The 17,847-nt window shown below is 38.0% G+C and overlaps 2 protein-coding genes across 2 annotated transcripts in view; one reads left to right on the forward strand and one right to left on the reverse strand.

Annotated features, from left to right (window-relative positions):
- The first annotated feature begins 380 nt into the window (after positions 1 to 380).
- Positions 381 to 12,113, forward strand: carf (calcium responsive transcription factor). Its single transcript, XM_052142994.1, has 14 exons — positions 381 to 428; positions 877 to 1,001; positions 2,087 to 2,257; positions 2,442 to 2,553; positions 2,659 to 2,782; positions 4,893 to 4,974; positions 5,204 to 5,393; positions 7,054 to 7,174; positions 7,280 to 7,423; positions 7,511 to 7,768; positions 7,852 to 8,008; positions 8,394 to 8,463; positions 10,266 to 10,378; positions 10,467 to 12,113. The coding sequence occupies exons 2-14, from the start codon at positions 909 to 911 to the stop codon at positions 10,620 to 10,622; spliced, it is 1,791 nt and encodes a 596-aa protein (XP_051998954.1). The 5' UTR covers positions 381 to 428; positions 877 to 908; the 3' UTR covers positions 10,623 to 12,113.
- Positions 12,114 to 12,235: 122 nt separating this feature from the next.
- LOC127655151 (uncharacterized) overlaps positions 12,236 to 17,847 on the reverse strand; it is a 51,639-nt gene continuing 46,027 nt past the window's right edge. Inside the window, exons 26-29 of the mRNA XM_052142795.1 lie at positions 17,134 to 17,339; positions 16,874 to 17,046; positions 16,449 to 16,668; positions 12,236 to 16,224 (exon numbers count right to left, since the gene is read on the reverse strand). Of these exons, the coding sequence (XP_051998755.1) occupies positions 16,053 to 16,224; positions 16,449 to 16,668; positions 16,874 to 17,046; positions 17,134 to 17,339 (771 nt within the window). The 3' untranslated portion in view covers positions 12,236 to 16,052. The remainder of the gene's footprint in view (positions 16,225 to 16,448; positions 16,669 to 16,873; positions 17,047 to 17,133; positions 17,340 to 17,847) is intronic.

Genomic DNA, 17,847 nt, shown 5'->3' on the forward strand with positions numbered 1-17,847 from the left:
TTGCACAAGAAAAATACAATTATTAATATTATTTTCACTGGAATAATATATACATATATCAAAACGTTTTTTTTTTTTTTTTTTTAAACATAAGATTTCTGGTATATGAAGTGCTGCAATGAAGTTCAACAAAGTTTTATTATTATCATTATTTAGCAAAACATAGGAAACGAGGTTCAATTATTAAATAAAAGTCCCTTTTTCTTTTTAAACAAAGTACATACAACTTATTTTCATCATTTAAAAACGTGTAATTGTCAAATTTAAACAAAATAATTCTTTTGGTTACAAAATACATAACAAAACGTGCCTCTACAGAAGCCGCGAAGCATCAAAACACCAAGCAGATGACGCATATGCTTCCGCGTTTTTCGGCGTGAGGAATCCCGGACGAAGACGAGGTTCAGTAGACTCGTTTTGAATTTAAGGTACTTCCTGTATATAAAGCTCGGGCTCGACCGTCTCAGTGCATTGAGATACGCTGTCGGACCGAGCTGCAATGTGCTGATGATGTGTATATTCAGTCTAGCTGTTTTCTCACATATACACGCAGTGTGTTTTTTAATGAAAGTGCTGCGCTACTGTAGCAAGCAGCAATGCAACATGGCGTTTATACCTAATATTATGTTAATGTATGACGTCTGTGTCACTCTGTTCATCACACGCTAAGCATAGAGTGCGTTTCTTTGCCTGAAATAAACTAATACATTACAGAATAATTTCATGGTAACTGTCATTTTGAAGTATTTGTGTTGCGCTTTTTTTAATACAATACAATATTTCCAAAGCAGCTATAGAAAATAGGAACTAAATTCCACAGTCATATTGTTTTTAAAATTATGCACAACTTTTCTCTGGCTTTCCGTCTTGATTTAGGCTGTTCTGTATGTCTGATAGATTGGAAATAAATGGAGATGGAAGAGAGAGATGTGGATGATGCTGTTAAGTTTGAAGAGAGAGATGACACAGATCCACAGCCTGGAGAGACTGGAGCAGGACTAGTAAGGACAGGATACTTTGACTAATTGACTAGTTTGAATGTTGTCCAGTATTTAATAATACTTGACCCAGTCTTCATTAAAACCCCCAAAATCAACACATTTAATTAAACCAATAAACAGATTTTTAGATTAAACTTCCAGTCACATTTCACCCCAAAAACAATTTTTTGTTGTTGTTATTATACTTAGAATTTATATGTGACTCAGTGGCCGAATCTCAGTTGCCTTCGCGTCTGAGATCGTCAATCCACGCATCTTATCACTTGGTATGTTGAAGCGTGTTACCACGGAGACCTAGCGCACATGGAGACTCACGCTATTCTCCGTGGCATCCATGCACAACTCACCATGCGCCCCACCGAGAGTGAATCACATTATAGTGACCACAATGTGACTCTACCCACCCTAGCAACCGGGCCAATTTAGTTGCTTAGGAGACCTGACTGGAGTCACTCAGCACACCCTGGATTCGAATTCGCGACTCCAGGGGTAGTAGTCAAATATATTTATATATCTTTAATGAAGCTTACATTTTGGGGAACAAAAATCATTGCATTAGGATAATTGCAGTAGCACATTAAGCACATTTTACCCAGAAATTTTCATTACTTTTCCCATATTTTAAGTGATGATTCTCATTACTTTAATACAGTCTTGTTTTTACTGTTTTACATTAAGAAATAGTGTTATTAAATTATTTATTTTTTTAAACCAGCATAAATTAAAAACAGTACAACAGATACTGCCATGATGTATACTTCACAATTTAATGTTCAAAACGAAAGCTTAGTTTATATAAATAATGTCATACTCCCAACACAAAATAATTTTAATGGCCGCAAAATAAGCTTTATATGTAAAAAAAAATATGAATAATAATATCTTATTTTTTCTCAAAATTTTAGGGTTATATATGTCTGGGACATTTTCTTGATATGTTTTGTGAAATTCCTCCATTTACCATTGAATGTTAAATAACAGTAAATACATAAATCAGAAATGTTATGAACATCAGGGTAATTGTAAAGTATCAGCTGTCAATTGTTTGTGTTCAAACTATTCATTTGTGTTTTGTTTTGTGTCAGGAACCTCATAAAAATTCAGAAACAGAGGCTAAAGATGCGCAATGTCATCCATCAGTCATTCCAGCCCCAGAAACTGTAGCAGTCAATCAGAAATCTTCCACAGTCTCTGTTAAAACAGACAACTTAGTTATTCTTGACCAAAACGGAGAGCCTATACAGTATCAACAGATGGTAAGTGCATGACATCATGACCCAAAGGAGGTCCATAAACACTATATTGCTCCACTTTATATGACATGTGAATCAGCCCACTGGAAATGTTAAAATGATGTGTTTAATCGTATGCATTCCACCCATTAAGTCATTTTAAATGATATATGGCAGTCTTTCAAACACATATATCCTTATTTTCTAGGTGATCGTGAAAGGGAAGAGTGGAGAGTTGTATGCAGTCCCGTCTGTCCCTATAGGGGGCACTCACATGTTACTATCTCATGGTCAGCTGTTGGATGTAGCACAGACATCAGGTCATTGAATATGTTATTATAAATAAATAGATTAAATGGTACACTCTAATTGTGAAGACATCTTGTTGATTTTCTGTTTTGGCTTTTTTGTATTCTGTTTAATAGGTGCCTTTGTTGAGAAAACAAGACACCAGCCAATCATCACATCCATTAAAGACAATGATGGCACTAACATTTTAGCTGCAGAAGCAGCACAGAGTGTCACTGCTGCTAGAAGTCAGATGAAAGGGTACAGTAAACCTTGTATGTAAGCACAATGTGTGCTTGCACATTACATCTGCCACATTCTGTCTCCTAGCTGACAGTGAGGATGGACAGTGTTTATATAGATTTTTATTACCGTTTTATTATTAACTGCACATCAGTGTTTTTACTGAAAATAACTTTTAGTTTTGGTTCCGGAGCATTCTGGCCCAAATTATCCCCTGGTTGTACATACAGATAACTGCTTCAGACAGGAACCTATTCCTAGAGTTTAAGCCTTATTGTCACAATGCAATAATTGTTTGCTTCTTTAACCCTTATATTGTGTTCAGGTCAAAACTTCTTGTTTCTTTTTGTTTTTTTTATACATTTCATCAAATTTAATTGATGTGTTCACAAAATTCTACAGGGAGTACAAAACCTGTCTTAATTTCTAAAAAAAGTTGGCAAAAATATCTAATGCAATATCTTGGGATAATATACAGGTGAAACTCGAAAAATTAGAATATCGTGCAAAAGTTCATTAATTTCAGTAATTCAACTTAAAAGGTGAAACTAATATATTATATAGACTCATTACAAGCAAAGTAAGATATTTCAAGCCTTTATTTGATATAATTTTGATGATTATGGCTTACAGCTTATGAAAACCCCAAATTCAGAATCTCAGAAAATTAGAATATTACATGAAATCAATAAAAAAAGGATTTTAAATACAGAAATGTCGGCCCTCTGAAAAGTATAATCATGCATATGTACTCAGTACTTGGTTTGGGCCCCTTTGCATTAATTACTGCCTCAATGCGGCGTGGCATGGATGCTATCAGCCTGTGGCACTGCTGAGGTGTTATGGAAGACCAAGATGCTTCAATAGCGCCTTCAGCTCTTCTGCATTGTTTGGTCTCATGTCTCTCATCTTTCTCTTGGCAATGCCCCATAGATTCTCTATGGGGTTCAGGTCAGGCGAGTTTGCTGGCCTATCAAGCACAGTAATAGCATGGTCATTGAACCAGGTTTTGGGACTTTTGGCAGTGTGGGCAGGTGCCAAGTCCTGCTGGAAAATGAAATCAGCATCTCCATAAAGCTTGTCCGCTGAAGGAAGCATGAAGTGCTATAAAATGTCCCGGTAGACGGCTGCGTTGACTCTGGACTTAATAAAGCACAGTGGACCAACACCAGCCGATGACATGGCTCCCCAAACCAACACAGACTGTGGAAACTTCACACTGGACTTCAAGCATCTTGGATTGTGTGCCTCTCCATTCTTCCTCCAGACTCTGGGACCTTGGTTTCCAAATGAGATGCAAAATTTGCTCTCATCAGAAAAGAGGACTTTGGACCACTGAGCAACAGACCAGTTCTTTTTTTCTTTAGCCCAGGTAAGACGCTTGACATTTGAAGCCCATGTCCAGGACCCGCCTGTGTGTGGTGGCTCTTGATGCAGTAACTCCAGCCTCAGTCCACTCCTTGTGAAGCTCCCCACACATTTGAATGGCCTTTTCCTGACAATCCTCTCCAGGCTACGGTCATCCCTGCTGCTTGTACACCGTTTTCTTCCACACTTTTCCCTTCCACTTAACTTTCTATTAATGTGCTTTGATACAGCACTTTGAGAACATCCAACTTCTTTTGCAATTACCTTTTGAGGCTTTCCCTCCTTGTGGAGGGTGTCAATGATGGTTTTCTGCACAACTGTCAGGTCAGCAGTCTTCCCCATGATTGTGAATTCAACTGAACCAGACTGAGAGACCATTTAAAGGCTCAGGAACCCTTTGCAGGTGTTTAGCTGATTAGAGTGTGACACTTTGAGCCTACAATACTGAACCTTTTCACAATATTCTAATTTTCTGAGATTCTGAATTTGGGGTTTTCATAAGCTGTAAGCCATAATCATCAAAATTATATCAAATAAAGGCTTGAAATATCCTACTTTGCTTGTAATGAGTCTATATAATATATTAGTTTCACCTTTTAAGTTGAATTACTGAAATTAATGAACTTTTTCGAGTTTCACCTGTATGCAATAAGAGATTTATTCAAAACTTAGTGGGCCGGTCATTTCTGACCACGAGCACAAAATGTGTTCGCACAAATGAACTCAACACAAGGGTTAAATGTCTTTTCATCCCTTTCAGATCTCCTGATGTACTTGGGCCCACAGTGAAGCCACTGCCACCAGGGGCACCAAACTGGGCTCTGAGACTGCGTGAGTGTGAGGTATGTCAAGTATAAAAATGGCTTAACTTAATGGACTATTGATTTTTGACATTATTCGTGTTAATTTAGACAATTAAATCTAACGTGTAGCTTATATGCTTGATCATTTTTGTTGAGTGTAGAGCCAAAAACAGCCTTCATTCAAACAGACCCATGTTCAGCAACACAACCTATTAATGTCTAATGCTAATCACGTTTGTTATCTTTGTAATGTTCTCACTGGGAGCAGAAGATTGGAGACTCGTACCGTGGTTACAGTAACACTGAGGCCGAGCTGGAGGCTGTTCTGCTTTTACACAAGCAGCAGACTTGCACTGTGTTTGGCACCCGTCAATCACCCTCACCTGCAAAACCTGCCACCCGACTTATGTGGAAATCACAGTATGTGCCCTACGATGGCATTCCTTTTGTTAATGCAGGTAATTAAGCAGTTTGCCCTTGCTTACATTTACATTTAAGACATTTTGCATATGTGTTATGATTTCAAATGTATCAGTTGATGGATTGTGGTGTCTGTGTTGTAAGTCTTTAATATTGGCATATAGTTACAGTAAGTAACTATACAGATGTAAACGGATGAGTATTGTGGCTTTGACTTTACCTTGGAGGCCATTTATATGCTAGTGGTAGTAGTTGACTAAACTAATGTTGAGCAGATATGTACACATTCAAAATGTATAGTCTTTGTCTTCCTGGAAAATGGACCAAAAATTTGTCTGACTTATTTTGCACATACAGATGTATTCAAATTTCAATCAAAGGTTCTCTAGAATAAAAATGTCCCTCCGGCTAAACCACCTGCATTTGACTAGCAATATCAAGTAGAAAATAATAGTTTACAGCTGTCATTATGTTATTAACTAAAGACTATTGACTATTAGACATGTGATGGTATAACATTTTCACATCACGATAATTGCTGAATTTTTATCACAGTATACAGTATTGTCACGGTATTGAAATACATTACAAAAACAAACTTTATTTTTGTTCTCTTAATCACAAGTTTCAATACTTCTTCAATATCAAACTAGCCTTTTAAATTAAAAGATAACAACGATATTTGAAAAGAACCCTGAACATTTAAAAAAACGAATTGAACAACTAATTGGCAACAAAAATAGTATGCATATTTATTATTTCTGGTTAGCAAGTTGCTAATATATAGCTAGGTGCTATACTTTAACTTAATATTGAAATCATCATTGTGCCACATTGCCATTATTAATAACAGCACTTACCATTAGCTGATTACAACTTTATTTTAGTTGTTACTACAAGACAAACGTTACTGTGTTGCTAGCAGAGTTTTAGTGAACTACTCTTCGGCCACTTGTAAAGCAATCTTTATCTGCAAATGGCAACAACAGTTCACTCTCTTTTTCATCTTAGTTGTCACTTAGCTAGTTGTCTCTTAGAGTGTTGTCACCCAGTTTTTAAAAACAGTTTTGAAAAGTTAGCAGAACTGCAACAACTGACCTTTATCTCGCTGAATTGCACGGGATGTTTGTACGCAAATGAGTGAACATGTTGGTGGTGTTTCCGTGTTACGCTGCCACTTTTCTGCCACGTTTTACACAGAGGGTAACCATCTTCAACCAACAATTTAGCATTTTTAAGGAAACCAAAATACTTGCTTTTAGACGGTGGATAAAGGTCGGCGTGTTCCTCCTTCAGCCATGCTTCTCGTCCATGTTGATTTTGTTTACATCAGAGTGTGCATGTGTCATTTATGCCGCATACATGCAGTGTTGTGAATCTTGATTTTTTGATGGGGAAAAAACTACTTTGTGCTAAACAATTTAGCTAAAAGGTTATCTAGAACTATTTAAGTTTTTTGGAATTGCCCACAATATTGTGCATGTTAATTACTGTGATATACCATATTTCCAAATATGCCACATGTCTATTGACTATTTAAAAATAGAGATGGGCCCTTCGAAATGATTTTTATGATTTTTTTTTATAAAGTAGATAATTCTGGTACCTAGATCTAATGCAGTTGTTGCAGATAAGGTAATAGTTTTAAAAAATATGCCCATGAAGTAATTTTATCTTCATTATTAATGTGGTTTTAAGGGAGCAGAGCCATTGTGATGGAATGTCAGTTTGGTCCAAGGAGGAAGGGTATCCAACCTAAAAAAGGATCTGAGCAAGAAACGAATCAAAATTTCCAATACAGAGCAACCTGCCCTGCCAGGTAAACAAGCCACAGATTGGCAAACACAACAGCCAGATGAGTATTTATTTACATTGCTTTATGCACTGGATGCTTATTATTAAACAGGAACTGTTCGTCTTTCAGGATATATATTAAGAAAGTACGAAAATTCCCAGAGTACAGGGTTCCAACAGATGCAAAAGCAGACAAGAAGGTAGTGCGTCAAGAGCAGGAGAAAGCCTTTATTGACCTCAAGAAGAGTTCATGGGATGTTGGAGGGGTTGTAAGGTATAAACATCTTTTAAATTCCATCACATGACATAACTGCCTCACAGCAAGGTTCACTCGTTTACTGTTTGTCACATTCATAAATAGGTATTACATCCAGCTCCCTACAGAGAAAGCCCATCTTTACCATGATGTGGACACTGCAAGCCTTCCTCCACTTCCAGAGCAGATCTGCTTTGCAGAGGAACAACAGAATGAGGAAGAAGAGACTGAGGAGGTTGAGGATATTCAGATGGAGGATGACTCATCTGTCCCCTCTCGACTGCACCCACTTGTGGCAGATAAGATCTGGGAGTTGGTGGCACAAGGCCATAGCCAGGTTTACACTGTCCGCAAGCAGCTCAGGTATGTCTCAGATTGAGCATGCAAAATTTGGGTCATTACTGTTCCTTTGTGAATGAACTGGCTTTTTATTTGCTTCATACCAGGAGGTTTGTGGAACGTGAGATGTTCAAGTCAGACGAGGTGCCTGAGAGACATAATCTGTGTTACTTTCCCACTGTTAATGACATCAAGAACCACATCCATGAGGCTCAGAAAGCTCTTCAGCTGACAGCGGGATCATTGACTACCTCAGATGCAGAGGTGTGGACACAACATACATTTCTAACACAGTGTCCTAACCAGATGTGACATGATCAAATTACATGCGATAACAGATCTCATTCATATAAATCCATGTAAAGTTTTTTATTGGCTTCTATGAGTGCATTTACATGCACGCCCAACTAAAATTAGCTTATTCAAAATATCCAACCATGTTCCGACCAAGAAAATCATGTTTACCTGTGAAATCTTCATGGTCTAAAATCCTGTTCCACATAAATGTACATTAAAAAAAAATATCCACTAATTGTGTTTAGGACTAAGATTAAAGGATTAGACTGATGAGTAAATAGATGCCTACTTTTGTCCCTGGTAAATTAAAAACCTCTGTTAATGTGCGTATGTGTTTGCCTTTTTCTCACAGTGGAAAGCAGAGGATGATAACTTGCTATCAGAGACTGTAACCTATACCCTGACTCCTGCTGTTAAGGATGGTAAAATGTTGTGGAAATCCTGTTTGAAATTTGACTTAAATTATTTCTACAACCCCAATTCCAAAAAAGTTAAAAAAAAACAAAAACAAAAAGGAGTGATTTGTAAATTATATTCACCCTTTGCTATATTGAAAGCACCACAACTACACCACTGTTTTTACTTGTGAATTTCATATTTCTTTAAAAATGTACAGTAATTACAAATCAGATGGTTGCAACACATTCCAAAAAAGCTGAGATGGGGCAATTTAAGATTAATAACAATTTGACGAGTTGAAATAAGGCGATGTGAAACAGGTGAGGCTATTGTGTCATAGTACTGTATAAGGAGCCTCCAAAAACAGCCTAGTCCTTCAAGAGCAAGGTTTGTTCAAGACATGTCAATTTGCCAACAGATGCTTCAGCAAATAATCCAAAGACAAATTGGAAGGATTTTGCGCATTTCACCCTCTGCAGTGCATAATATATTTAAAAGATTCATGGAATCTGGTCATATCTCGGTGCGTAAAGGGCAAGACGAAAACCAATTCTGAATGCGTGTGATCTCTGATCCCTCAGACATCATTGTCTTAAAAACATCATTCATCTGTAATGGCTGTCATGAACATGGGCTTGGGATAACTTTAGTTAACCTTTGTTAGCCAACACCACTCGCCGCTGCATCTACAGATGCAAGATAAGACTTGACTATGTAAAGCAGAAGCCCTACATCAACATGGTCCAGAAGCGCTGCCGACATCTCTGGGCTCGTTCTCATCTTAGATGAAAAGTAGAACAGTGGAACTGTGTTTTTTCATCTGAAGAGTCCACAGTTCAAAAGGTTTTTGAAAAACAAAGCTACCATGTTATCTGGGCCAAAGAGGAAAGGGCCATCCAAGCTAATATTAGCATCAGGCCCAAAAGCCAGTGTCTGTATGGGCCAGGGGTGTGTCAGTGCCCATGGCATGAGTAACTCGCACATCTGTGAGAACACCATGAATGTAGACAGATATGTACAAATTTTGGAGAAACATAATTTCTCCAAAACATATAATTTACAAATCACTCCTTTTTGTTTTTATTAGCATTCTTCCTACTGTCCCAACTTTTTTGGAATTGGGGTTGTAAAAACAAGTAGTTAACAAGTAATGTTTGCTGTCCTAATGCCATATTTACACTCACTGAGTACTTAATTAGGAACACTATGGTCCTAATAAAGTACCTGAACGTGGTCTTCTGCTGTTGTAGTCCATCCGCCTCAAGGTTCAACAAGTTGTGCATTCTGAGATGCTATTCTGCTCACTACAATTGTACAGAGTGGTTATCTGAGTTACTGTAGCCTTTCTGTCAGCTCGAACCAGTGTGGCCATTCTCCATTGACCTTTCTCATCAACAAGGTGTTTCTGGCTGCAGCACTACAAGAAAACTGGATGTTTTTTGTTTCTGGCACCATTCGGAGTAAACTCTAGAGACTGTTGTGAGTGAAAATCCCAGGAGATCAGCAGTTACAGAAATACTCAAACCAGCCTGTCTGGCACCAACAATCATACCACTGTTGATATCACTTAGATCACATTTTGTCACCATTTCATGAAGCTCCTGACCAGTTTCTGCATGATTTTATGCATTGCACTGCTGCCACACAATTGGATGATTAGATAATCACATAAAAATGTGTACAGGTGTTCCTAATAAAGTGTTTAGTGAGTGTATATTGTTATTTAATACAGTTTAGAGACTGTTGAGGGAAGTCCTACTTCAAAAGGACAGCACAATCTTTAGTCAAATCAATTACCCTACTGCAATACCTTGTATATTGACAGTATCCTCTCAGAAGGGAGGACTATTGGAAGGGAGTGACACTCTTTCTCCAGAGGCTGTGCAGCTCTTCAGCTCACTGACATCTCTGCAGCCCAGGATCTTTGCACATCTCCAGGTGATCTAGCCTGAATTTATAAATACTATACAGTCAAGAGCCTGGACGGATGGACAGACAGAAAAATGCTTGTGCTCTTCTCTGACAGGGTATCCAGCTACATCCAGTGGAAGGCACTCCTCAACAGTCTACAGCATCATCACCAGAACCCATAGATCCATCTAGTCCTGTACCCCCACAAACTATCCAGCTGGATGTCTCAGCAGATTTATGCCAAGGCCAGAAATATGGCTTACAACAATAGGACAGAAAATATACTTCAACTCTGCACATCTGTTTTGGAGTTGAGATTGAGACTGTAAATAGCCAGATTAATTGTGTAAATTACAGTATTGCGTCAACATGGCCTTGTATTAAATGTTTTTTTGTATTTTTTGCAGTGTTGTAGTACTCGACACTGAGTCCAAGACCAAATTTTCATGGACTTGGTCTTGTCATGGACTTGTGAGTAATTTGATGTGTGGACTCATATGTGTTGACCCCGAGTCCAGTCGAGTCCCTTTTAAAAATGTATACAGTGAAAGCTGTTTTTTCCCTTTTCTCCCCAATTTGGAATTCCAGTTCCCAATGTGCTCCAAGTCCTCATGGTGGCGTAGTGACTCGCCTCAATCTAGTGTCAATCCAGGTGGAGGAAGACGGATCTCAGTTGTCTCCGCGTCTGAGACTGTCAATCCGTGCATCTTATCATTTATGCATTTGGCAGATGCTTTTATCCAAAGCGACTTACAGAGCCCTTATTACAGGGACAATCCCCCCGGAGCAACCTGGAGTTAAGCGCCTTGCTCAAGGACACAATGGTGGTGGCTGTGGGGATAGAACCAGCATCCTTCTGATTATCAGTTTAACAGTTATGTGGTTTAGACCACTACACCACCACATAATGCGTGTGGAGTCTTCACGCTATTCTTCATGAAATTCACACACAACTCACCACGTGCCCCACCGAGAGCGAGAAACACATTATAGCGACCATGAGGAGGTTGCCCCATGTGACTCTACCCTCCCTAGCAACTGGGCCAATTTGGTTGCTTAGGTGACTAGTTGACTAATGGTGCTGTGACTAGTTAATAGGGGCTGTTCAGACCAAACGTGTTGTAGCGTCCATCCATGCTGTTTTTCAGTTGTTTTTCGATGTAAAACAACCATTGTCTTTGACAGTTGCAATAAGTATCGCTGTGTTTTTGGCATCTCATGCTGGAGCACCACAGTTTTTTTATTCTTTTGTCAAGTTAAAAATAACATCAACTGTTAAATATGTGTCGCGAGACACTTGTGTTATATTCTATTCCCTGATTGCACACGTACAACACCCAGACGTCTAGTTAATGTGTGTGTTTACTTCTAGAAGATGTCTATTTTACGTTGTTTGCTCATCTGTCAGTGAGTATGTCTCAGATATCAATAAGAAATTCAGCAAATGTCTTTGAGATGTTTATGATTTAGAATAATTGTAAATCTTTTTTCAGATTAACATTTTTATTGGTTGCTTCTCAACATGACACATAACAAAGCAAAACATTCATATACGGTGTCAACCATTAAACCCTATTGTTTGATTGTGGATTTGGATAACTTTTTCTGAAAAAAAAGGAAAGAAATTGATTTCTGTGCATACACCGAGATGAAATCTTGGTAAAATTTAGCAGAAATACTTACTTGACATACAATGAATGAAATATAGTATTGCGATTGAGGAAATTGTTAAAGGTGCGGTATGTAAGATTCAGGAACCCTTGTTATTAATGACACCTGTGGCCGTTAAGTGAACTGCAGCTAGCTACATGTTGCTCGTTCTCGCGCTAGTGCACAAGCAACAGGTAGCTGGCTGCAGTTCACTTAACGGCCACAAGTGTCATTAATAACAAGGGTTTCTGAATCTTACATACCGCACCTTTAACAAATTGAATTTGGGCTCATTTTAGTTATAGTACAGTAATGCTGTATTTTGTACAGCAGAAATGTTTACTTGACTTGAATGGAAAGCCACATAGGCACTTTGAACCTTTCATTTTAGTTTTTCACTGACATTATGTTAACACATACATGTTGTAATTGTAAAACAAATTTGTTCACTTAACTTAGGATGTGTGATTTATTTAATTTTTAATCTCAACTGGTAATATTGTTTAACCAACATAAGCTTATTAAAATAATAAATGAGGTTTATTTTATACATGCTCATAGAGTAAATAGTTCTTTAAACTATACATTTAATAGATTAATTAAAAACTCTTGTCTTAGACTCAGCCTTTACAGGTCTCGACTTGGACTCGGCCTACTCCGGTCTTGGCTCAAACTCCACCTACTCTGGTCTCGGACTGGAGTTGGACTTGGATGAGCTGGTCTTGACTACAACACTGCTTTTTTGTTTTTCAAGTTCTCATGCTCTCAAGCTTTCCATGTTTTTTTTCTTTTTTTAATTTATTGTGCTGCTGACTGGAGGAAAAGATATAGCTTGTTAAAGTCCAAAGCGACAAATGAAATATATAAAGCGAATAGTCCTGTATTTCAAAAGTCATTTGTTTTTCCACACAGTGACAATTTTTCAAACTTTTTCCTGTAAAAGAGTATCTTTACGTATTTATGAGTGTTTGTCACAATTTCTAATCTACGCTGTTATCTGCAATTGAGAAGATAATATCACATTATTATTAGGTTTAATAGAATGTAAAACCTTTAAAGGCTTCTATGCAAAGTGACTATATGAAATTAATTATACTACATTTAAAGGTTTGGGCAAGTCATTATTATTTACAACATTTTAGAATAAATGTAAATTCATTGAAATAAACTGATGTATGAAAATTATAAAGTGACTTTTTTATATGTATATAGTTTTATAAATAAATTCATATTTAGGCACAATTTATATTTGCCTAGAAAACAAAATTAAGTATTTATGTATAAGACTGAAGATCACGTATTAATATCATAGAAACATACATGTTGTCAATTTTCTGACCAGTGGTTTACATTACAGTACTCTTGCAGAAAATTATTTTAACCTCCATGGACAAAGCACACTGTGAGCATAGCAACAATAGAACTTGGTCTGTGCTTACCAAAATTCGAATTACTGTCCCCCAGCTACAGAAGCTGGAAGTATTTGTACACAAATGGGCACATGCAAGCTTCAGTTTCCAGGTGAAATGCCCTCAAAGTAGTTCCAAAAGCAAGTTGTATTTTTAGTTGTACATGGTGCAATACAGTTAACATAAATGCATATTTTATTAACTATATCCCCAAACCCCAATCCTAAAAGTCTGGAGTAAACAATATCATTTTTGAGTTAAAATGGAACCTACTAAGCGTAAGTACTCACCATTGTTTATGTGAATGTAATTACTTCCTGGTTTCCACAGGACCAGAACCTGTCTGAGAGGTTGTTAGCACAACATGCTATTAGTAGATCTATAGAGAAATGTGTTCACATTTGAATTTATTAAAAAATGTGTGATGGGGATGGTGCAATTTATTGGGTTGATATCAGAGTACATTAAACTTTAGAAGCAATGTTGAGTTCCCTTGTGATCATGCTATCCTGGATGTGACATAATTTTCTAGCGGAAACAAATTGTGTCAGAATTGTTTGGTTTTAAAGAGGAGCATGTACACATGTAGCCAACATTTCACAGTACCTGACTACTCTGTAACAACCAGGGGGATTACTGTAACTGAGATGAGAGGCTTCGGAAGCGCCTGATGTATTGTACCAAGCCCCTGATCTTTATTTGAATGTTTAATTCCCTTCAAATATCAAAGACGGTGCTGCTGCAAATAAGGTGCAAAACCAGGAACTACTGTCTGACTTGTAGGCTATGCTTAATAATTGTATGGCAGATAAAGGCTTTACCACATATGGCCAATGTGTTGGAAGAACAAAGTTACAAACTGATTTGATTTCAGGTTTGAAACTGTTCAGTGGTAGTTTGGAGTCAGGATGGCCTTCGACACCATCTTTGATGTGGCTGTCTTGTCGGGCACTTCTCACACACCTTACAGTCTAGCTGATCCCATAAAAGGGGGGTCAAGATCAATAACACTCTTTTCCAATTATCTGTTGTCCAATGTCTGTGTTTCTTTGCCCACTCTAACCTTTTCTTTTTGATTTTCTGTTTCAAAAGTGGCTTTTTCTTTGCAATTCTTCCCATAAGTCCTGCACCCCTGAGTCTTCTCTTTACTGTTGCACATGAAACTGGTGTTGAGCGGGTAGAATTCAATGAAGCTGTCAGCTGAGGACATGTGAGGCGTCTATTTCTCAAACTAGAGACTCTGATGTACTTATCCTCTTGTTTAGTACATCTGGCCTTCCACATCTCTTTCTGTCCTTGTTAAAGCCAGTTGTCCTTTGTCTTTGAAGACTTTAAGTGTACACCTTTGTATGAAATCTTCAGTTTTTTTGGTTAATTCAAGCATTGTATAGCCTTACAGTATCTGTTGCATACTGTGGCAACTCAATAACAAACACAAAGAGCTTCATTTTATAACCAAATTGCTTTCAGCAGTGTTTGATATAATGGCAAGTAAAAACAATTAATATGTAAATATATATAATTTTTTTTTAAATTGTTTTAAAATATTGCCTTGGTCTTTCTTGACTGTTACCGGATGGGCCAAACACAGAGACTACAAGAGTGCAAACTCGAAATACACACACACACACACACACACAAAAAAGCCCGAAATACACACCGGACTCTTATTTTGAAATGTCTGCGCTCCCAGTTGTGAGCTCACTGACTGCTGATTCGCTGAGAAAGTGAATCTGATTCAAACTGCTAACCTGAGCATTCTGCGTCTGAATATCCATACTTCCCTATATATTGTGCCAAAAACAGTATGCTAGTGGAGTAGTATGTCCGAATCCATAGTATTCATAAGACAGTAAGCAAAAAATACAAGGATGACCTACTACTTCCGGCGGGAATCCGAAGTATGGATCGGTTGAACACTTTCCTATCCCACAATGCATTGGGAACTGAGGAGACGTTCAAACGCTGGATTTAAAAGAAATGGCAGAGAACTGCGGGGCAGAAGGCTGTTTTTAACAGTAAATGCTGTATACACAAAAAACGTTGCTCATTGTCTTGCTGCTTGTTAACCGAACTTGAGTGGATCATTTTCATGGTTGTTGTTGTTGTCGTCACATTATATATTTTGGTCACGGGACCATGTGTACATTCCCGGATGTTAGTACGACCGAATTTTGTTCGTACTGCCTCTTGCATACTATTTAACCGGCCGAGAAGTGCGTTTCTCATCAAATACAGTACATTGACAGGATGTGGTTTCGGACGCAGGAGTTCAAACCCACAGTTCTTTTCGGGTGATCATGAAAAACATCTATAATACAAATAATAGTATCCTACTTGCTTCACTACTACTGGGTGGGCCAAGTTGATGAATACTGTATGTGAGAGGTTCACATTTGCAATGTAGATTTCTGAACTACACATTGCTGTAGATTAGTTTAAATACATGGACTTCGTGGATGTCTGTGTGTATTAATGGTGAACCTTTCATTTTAAAAGCACAAAGAAAATACAGTTTCAGTTAGAGCAACTTAAGGCTGAGATACAGACTTAATGACAAAGTGACAATGATTATTAACCCATTAGAGGAAAAACAGTTTGGATGTGGGAATTGGCTTAATATGAGAAAATCACAGTGCATCTTAGAGTGTGTCCTCATCAGTAGATGTGGGTTCAGCTAAGCCAAGCAGCTTCAGCAGAGTAAAATAGGAGAAAACCCAAGGACGAGAGATATCCTGAGTCTGCTCCAGCCCCCCAGCCTCCACAAACAGACCTCTGTGGAACTTTAAGTGCTGCTCCAGTGCTGCCCTCTGCCTGTCAAAGTGAGAAATACAATATACCTCAAAAGTCCTAAACAGTCCTGTGTGTGTGAAAGCATGAGCAGCTCAAAGACTTTCCGTGTGTGTGTGTGTATATATATATATATATATATATATATATATATATATGCACATTGCTGTTTCTTAGCAACTAACAGACCATTTTATAAAATTATGATCTCACATGAAGTTCATGAAAAATCAACATAGATGTGACACCTGGCAAATAGTTCAGCCTGCAATCTGGCCTCCTCTTCAGCATGCTTCGCTGCGTCCTCCTCCTTCCTCTTCCTCTCCTCTGCAGCCTTCCTTCTCTGCTCCTCTTCCTCCTTCTGTCTGCGAAGGTACTCCAGTCTGTCAACCTCCTCCATCTCTGACAGCTTCCTGCATTCCTCCTCCTTCAGAGCTTCCTCCTCCAAACGCTGACGTTCCAGTTCAGCTGTGCAAATACAGTAAGGGTATTCACTGATTCACTTGTTCATAAAGCATTATATTTGCTAACTATTTCATTATTAATTGTTGCTGTATGGATGTGTAATGGCCATGTAAGATATTATCTTCACTCAGTCCAAGTCATAGATATAATATGAAGACTGTCACATGGACCTCGAACTATCAGAAACCATAACTGCACAGGTATTTACCAGCCTGCCGCTTCTCCTCCTCTTGTCTTTCTCTCTGGAGTCGTTCCAGCAGTCTCCTCTTCTCCTCCTGTCGTCTTCTTTCTCGCTCTTTCTCTGCCTGCTCTCTCCTCTGCCTCTCCGTATCCTCTTCTTGTCTTCTCCGCCTCTCCTCCTCTTCTTTAATCTTCTGTAACCTGCATATATGACAGTGATGGTTTCTTGCCGATGTCTGTATGATAGGGTGGTCGTTCAGTATTTGTTTCTATTTTGGCATGTTTTACCTCGCTTCCTCTGCTCTCCTCCTCTGTTCTTCTTCCAGCTCAATTCTCATCCTCTCTTCTCTTGCCTCTTTTTCTTGCTGTCTCTTCTTTTCCTCCTCTCTCTCCTTCCGTTTCCTCTCCACCTCCTCACGACGGCGCTCTGCCTTCTCAGCTAGTGCTGCAGCCTTTCTGTCTATTTTGTTAACTGGCTCCTCACTGCTTTTAACCTAATAAAAAGACGAATAGCATGTATTGTTATGAATATGACAGTAACATGACCTTATAAGTAAAAACTGACAAAAATACATATTTTTATATTTAAATTATGTAAAAATAAATATTTTCTAATTTTGCACTATTTCAAATTTCAAGCACACAAGATGCTTTTGGAAAAATTTCTAAAATCATGCTGGACCATAACATGGATCAACAATTTTTGCACAAACTTGTGAAGTCCATGCCAGCTCGAGTACATGGAAGCAATAGAGAGAAAAGAGAGATGATTTAATTACTTCCTCTTAAATTGTTATGCTGGTAAAATAATTAGTAATGAAAACATTTGTATGTTCATAATTTGGTTGCACCATTTGTTCTTAAGGCAAGACTTGGCTAGGAGGTCATAAGCTGTCCATAAAGTAATGTTTAATCACATAATATGATGTTTATCTTTGATGATCCAATAAGCAACATCAATTTTAGATTTCCAAACATTCCTAATGTAAAGAGAATAGATCC

Source organism: Xyrauchen texanus, chromosome 14 (assembly GCF_025860055.1).
Source record: "Xyrauchen texanus isolate HMW12.3.18 chromosome 14, RBS_HiC_50CHRs, whole genome shotgun sequence".
NCBI classification, from domain to species: Eukaryota; Metazoa; Chordata; class Actinopteri; order Cypriniformes; family Catostomidae; genus Xyrauchen; species Xyrauchen texanus.